General features: G+C 41.2%; 1 protein-coding gene across 1 annotated transcript; it reads right to left on the bottom strand.

The window, feature by feature from the left end:
- Positions 1-1,449: 1,449 nt before the first annotated feature.
- LOC146641542 (uncharacterized) lies at positions 1,450-2,259 on the bottom strand. The gene has a single exon (XM_085398177.1). It carries the CDS (start codon positions 2,257-2,259, stop codon positions 1,450-1,452), a length of 810 nt encoding a protein of 269 aa, XP_085254303.1.
- Between the last annotated feature and the right edge of the window lie 4,152 nt (positions 2,260-6,411).

Raw genomic sequence — 6,411 nt, 5'->3', positions numbered from 1 at the left:
AAATCATGTCCAAAATACGGAAACGGAAAGATCGCTTTAAATTACAAAGCGCATAAGGTGCGAACGCTCACCATTGCTGTGTCCCGCTGTGTACTGCTGGGGGAGATTTAACAGGATGTTAAGTTTTCACTCCTTTCCCAAAGATCCTGAATTGTGCGCACAATGGCTGATATTCCATGGCTGAAATCAGAAGGGATGTTGTTGGCATCTTGAGACTTTAGAGATCTTTGTGTCTTCCCCTGGGAAGCGTAGTCTTTGGCCGAAAGTTGTTCCCTCCTTATTCCACTGGAATAATTTTTTTGGAAAAGACAGAGTGACCCGGAGTTTGGGAGTGCCGCCCTCGACCTGTTAATATCGTGGCTATGGCAACTGAGGATTACAACACAGAGGATGAAAACAATGTGTCTGATCTACCCATCGCTGGTTGTGCTGAGTCTGCTCCAGCCTCCATCCCCCTGATTGAAGACCACGACTCAGGCAACAGCTTGAGTCTTATCACTTGACTCAGGGATTTGGACTGCAGCGATTTGCCACATCACCTGATGACATTCATTACTATACAAGGTAAGAAATCCTGAAGTTTTCAGCTAGTGACCCATGGTCTTATAACATTATCACACAAATGTGCATTTTAACATGAGGCTGAAGTTGGTTTTCGTTTCTAGCCCTCATCACTTTAACAATATTAATGTTACTTACCTCTAATCTGTATTACATTGGCCAGTAGAACGTTGTAATGTCATCTGAAAGTTAGCAATAGCTGCAGAAAAAACTATAATACCATCCACCATTTAAATGCAGATTTCTGTCATATGAGCATTTGATGGCCTTTTGGAATCTAATCCAAGAGGCAACAAGCAGGATGGTGAGGGTCACCAGTGGTCAGAAGAGCCTTTCCACATCAGCACATCCACCGAGAGCCCTGTAAACAGACCAACTATAAGTTCTACAAAATGAATAACTGCTTGGTCTGTGTGGGTTGCATGTTTTTGCTGGTGACTGACCAGCCTTTTTGTCCAAGCACGCTCAAATGTCAGATGTGGATGTCCTTAGAACCCAGTCCAGTGCCTTACTTTAACCGCATTGTCTATTGCTCTGTTCTGTGTGCTTCTTATTGACTGCAATAGATTTGTAAAGATGCTAAATACTGTTTCCCTGGAATTCTGAAAGAAAAACACACATAGCTTCAAATTATCAACTGTATTTGACATACTTTGAGTTTTATAACAGTAAACATATCAAACTTTTTCCACAAAAAAAATGGTTTAAACACTATGACTGCCGATATTAATACTAGCACAAAACTAGTCTGTGTGAACTCTTCACCAAACCTACTTTTACCAACAGCTTTCTATTTTTATCAAAACACCGCGACAGGCAAATAATACAATGGCCCATGCCCACCATGTAAGTTTACGACATTAAAGTAAAGAATGACAGGCTACCCATTTATGATACTGCAAGGTATTTGTCCATGTACACGTGAAAATAGAACATATTTACCTTACACTTCATTGTCTCCATCAAACCCTCATCCCTCTGTATCCTTTGTATGAAAACATCTTCTTGAGTGGAGACTACAAAATCGCACCAACTCATAATGCCATCCACCTCTTCAGTGAGCAGAATTTCCTCCAGTTTCTGCAAGACACCTAGATCTGGCTGGTTGAACCTCTCCTGAAACTGAACATCAACACTATCCAGCACTCTGTAAAACTCTGCTCTGTAATGCTCTTCAGGTGACTTGGGAGTGTGCTGGCTAGCCCCGCCAGCATATCGTTTTGGTGGCCATCTCTGGTGAGGAATCTGAATGGGCTCAATACCAAGGGAGTTCACCATTTTTGCTGCTTTGTCAAACATCTGATAGAATCTTTCTTCATTTCTTTTCAGCTGTAGAGTGGATCTGACACACTCTATTGAGCATCTCATTCCTGCAATGGTTGCAGTCCGTTTTTGCAGGGACTTGTTCAGACATTCTAGCTCCTCAATAACTTCCAATGCCATAAGAAGTCCAAGCACTATTCTCCCCTTTTCAAACCTCTCATGCAATCCATTTGCCCTAGCACTTGTGCTAGATCCAGCTGCTGCCATCTCCTCTAAACTAGTCAAAATACTGTCATACTGAGACAGCGCTGCTTTGATAGCAGTTCCCCTTACAGTCACCTGGTTGGGCAGAGAAGTCTGAGTGATACTGATGGTCCCTCTGAATCTGCTGCAACTGCTGAAAACATAGCTTTGAATCTTCCAGACTGTTTGCATAATGTACCCACTCTAAAGCGTCACGTATTACAGAACTAGCCTGACATGCAGCCTGTGTAATTAATTTCAGGTGGTGAGGCCCACAATGCATGTACAATGCCAGTGGCTGTTGTTTCTTCACTTCTGCCTGAGCACCTGAATAAGCTCCTGACATGTTCTGAGCACCATCATAGGTCTGACCTCTTAAACATGACATCGGCAAATTCAGCCTCAAAAGCACATCCACAGCTGTTCTAGCTATCTCCACTCCAGTAGTTCCTGAAACCTCATAGAAGCCTACAAAAACCTCATGTGGACCCAGGTCCTCATCCACATATCTAAAACATATGGACTCTTGCTCTCTTCCTGTGATATCTTGAGTACCATCTATAATGATAGAGAACTGCAGGACAGATAGAGACTGGATAGTTTGTGCAATATTTCTGACAATGCAGTTTCCAAACAACTGCAAAATCTCATTTTGCACTGGTGGAGCGGTATAGTCATGACAACGGGTCAGCCAGTCAGAAAGACAGACATCGTCTTTGGCTTTATATTTTAAGTGTTGAAAGAGGTTACCATCTTCCTTGCCATGTCCTCGCAGTGCCAAACCCTGTCTGCTAAGAAACTGCATTGAACTCACAATGCTTTTTAAGCAGTGTCTGGCATTTTGCTGTTGTTTTGACCAGGCAGTTGATAGTTGTGAATTTATTTAGGAAATTGTTAGGAAATTTATTTTAGGTGTCTTCATAGTTTTATTTTTGAAATACACCAATTTTTATATACACTGCAGGAAAAACGAAAATAAATATTATAATGCAAATTATATGCAAATTATATGCATATGCATCAAAATAAACTATTTCCAGCAGTGCAATATGAGTCCTAAACATCCCTCACCATTGTTTTTCTTGTGACATTGCCAAGTCTGATGTGTCACATGGCCCTTTTCCTATTGAAAAAACAAAAGTTGTATCCAAGATGGCCGACTTCTAAATGGCCACCATGGTCACCACCCATCTTGAGGATTTTGCCCCCTCACATATACTAATGTGCCACAAACAGGATTTTAATATCACCAACCATTCCCATTTTATTACGGTGTGTCCATATAAATGGCCCATCCTGTATTTGACTTGCTGTCATTTTTTTACATGACAAAAAGCTGGCATTTGAACATGGGTGTGTAGATTTTTTTTATAGCCACTGTACATGTGTTTTATCCTCCGATTAAAATTATTATTATGTGCTTGATGTGCCTTCCCTTTGGCCCTGGCTCTTCCCCTCTGACTGTACTAGGACATATTACCACCTGATAAAAATAACACATGGATTCATGCCATAGAAAAAGTGAGACTTGTCAATTCAGATTCTTTATCAAATATACACTAATGAATCAATTTACATCAGCAGCCTAACAACTTTCATGACAATACTAGTTAATCTACAGGGAGTGCAGAATTATTAGGCAAATGAGTATTTTGTCCACATCATCCTCTTCATGCATGTTGTCTTACTCCAAGCTGTATAGGCTCGAAAGCCTACTACCAATTAAGCATATTAGGTGATGTGCATTGCTGTAATGAGAAGGGGTGTGGTCTAATGACATCAACACCCTATATCAGGTGTGCATAATTATTAGGCAACGTCCTTTCCTTTGGCAAAATGGGTCAAAAGAAGGACTTGACAGGCTCAGAAAAGTCAAAAATAGTGAGATATCTTGCAGAGGGATGCAGCAGTGTCAAAATTGCAAAGCTTCTGAAGCGTGATCATCGAACAATCAAGCGTTTCATTCAAAATAGTCAACAGGGTCGCAAGAAGCGTGTGGAAAAACCAAGGTGCAAAATAACTGCCCATGAACTGAGAAAAGTCAAGCGTGCAGCTGCCAAGATGCCACTTGCCACCAGTTTGGCCATATTTCAGAGCTGCAACATCACTGGAGTGCCCAAAAGCACAAGTTGGCCATGTCTCTGAGTATTGCACAAGGTAAGAAAGGCTGAAAGACGACCACCACTGAACAAGACACACAAGCTGAAACGTCAAGACTGGGCCAAGAAATATCTCAAGACTGATTTTTCTAAGGTTTTATGGACTGATGAAATGAGAGTGAGTCTTGATGGGCCAGATGGATGGGCCCGTGGCTGGATTGGTAAAGGGCAGAGAGCTCCAGTCCAACTCAGACGCCAGCAAGGTGGAGGTGGAGTACTGGTTTGGGCTGGTATCATCAAAGATGAGCTTGTGGGGCCTTTTCGGGTTGAGGATGGAGTCAAGCTCAACTCCCAGTCCTACTGCCAGTTTCTGGAAGACACCTTCTTCAAGCAGTGGTACAGGAAGAAGTCTGCATCCTTCAAGAAAAACATGATTTTCATGCAGGACAATGCTCCATCACACGCCTCCAAGTACTCCACAGCGTGGCTGGCAAGAAAGGGTATAAAAGAAGACAAACTAATGACATGGCCACCTTGTTCACCTGATCTGAACCCCATTGAGAACCTGTGGTCCATCATCAAATGTGAGATTTACAAGGAGGGAAAACAGTACACCTCTCTGAACAGTGTCTGGGAGGCTGTGGTTGCTGCTGCACGCAATGTTGATGGTGAACAGATCAAAACACTGACAGAATCCATGGATGGCAGGCTTTTGAGTGTCCTTGCAAAGAAAGGTGGCTATATTGGTCGCTGATTTGTTTTTGTTTTGTTTTTGAATGTCAGAAATGTATATTTGTGAATGTGGAGATGTTATATTGGTTTCACTGGTAAAAATAAATAATTGAAATGGGTATATATTTGTTTTTTGTTAAGTTGCCTAATAATTATGCACAGTAATAGTCACCTGCAAACACAGATATCCCCCTAAAATAGCTAAAACTAAAAACAAACTAAAAACTACTTCCAAAAACATTCAGCTTTGATATTAATGAGTTTTTTGGGTTCATTGAGAACATGGTTGTTGTTCAATAATAAAACTATTCCTCAAAAATACAGCTTGCCTAATAATTCTGCACTCCCTGTATAGCACCAAATCATCAGTCAGTAACCTGTGACCTTGCCTCTTCACTTCTGTCCGAGCTACAACATGGCAGAGCTGCCTCTGTCACCTGATAAATAACAGTGAGACATTCCAAATACATGCAGTCACACATGTGCTTCAAATACAGTCATGAACCAACAAGTCATCATCCAATTTCACCTGTAATCTTGTATCACCATTACTCTCTGAGCTCTGTGTTGGTTCTTCTGTCACCTGACAAATAGGACATACATGACAATAAGAATAAAATGGGTAGCTGCTTCAGCGTTTCTGTCAATTTGTGCAGATCTTGACTCATCAGTAATGTTCTTAGGGTGAATGCATTTTTTTTTTAAATTGTGCAAACTGCATTACAAGGTGAAATATTTGCAAAATCATGACAACCTCATGATATTTTGTCTCAAAAATTAACCCTATGAATATGTGAGTACCACTAGGATGAAATTATTGTGTCACCAACATTTTAACGTTAGACATATAATTTTAACAGCCTCTGTAAACTAATATCCTGGCTTGCTCGAGGCTCCCATTTTTCTCTGACAGTTTCAATCAAAATTAGAAATGCTACTCTGAGACCGAGATAACTAAAAGTGCTGCCTGTTGTGCAGTTAGTTTCCAAAACACGCTATTCATGGTTACATACAATTTTAGACTGATGTGGGCCAAAGCCTAGCATAGCCTGTAACGTTATTATGATGGACACATTTTAAGAGTGAACTTGACTATAAGTGACTTACAGGTTTCTTTGAAAAATACTTTTGTATATCGAGGTTTTTCCTTTTTGCTGCCATACTCCTCTCCTCCTTGCAGGTCCTCGCAGCCCAGGCTTGCCGCTGCTAAAGCTAAACAGCGCTTCCTGACAGGCACAGCCAATCACATTGGCCATATTTGTCACATGAGGTCGAGAACGTAATTTAACACTTTCTGCACCGCTGGGTGAATGAGACGTTGACAGATCGATTTTTTCTTTCCATCGGGTTTGTTTTTCTTTACTCGAAGAGATCAAATTATTGGTGGGGACGTGTCCCTTCCGTCCATGCGAAATCTACGCCCTTGCCCAGAGGTGTCTTCCTTTTAAAATGGAGTTTTTCTTTCCCACTATTGCAAAGTGGTTGCATATTCGGGATCGTTTGATTTTGGGGT

Source organism: Rhamphochromis longiceps, linkage group LG23, assembly GCF_057381845.1.
Source record: "Rhamphochromis longiceps isolate RC_006_pf linkage group LG23, R_longiceps_female_GT1.1, whole genome shotgun sequence".
NCBI lineage: Eukaryota > Metazoa > Chordata > Actinopteri > Cichliformes > Cichlidae > Rhamphochromis > Rhamphochromis longiceps.
This window is presented reverse-complemented; position numbering and strand designations above follow the sequence as displayed.

Coding starts and splice junctions, on each gene's coding strand:
- LOC146641542 (XM_085398177.1), bottom strand. CDS start 2,259: ATGCAAACAGTCTGGAAGATTCAAAGCTATGTTTTCAGCAGTTGCAGC.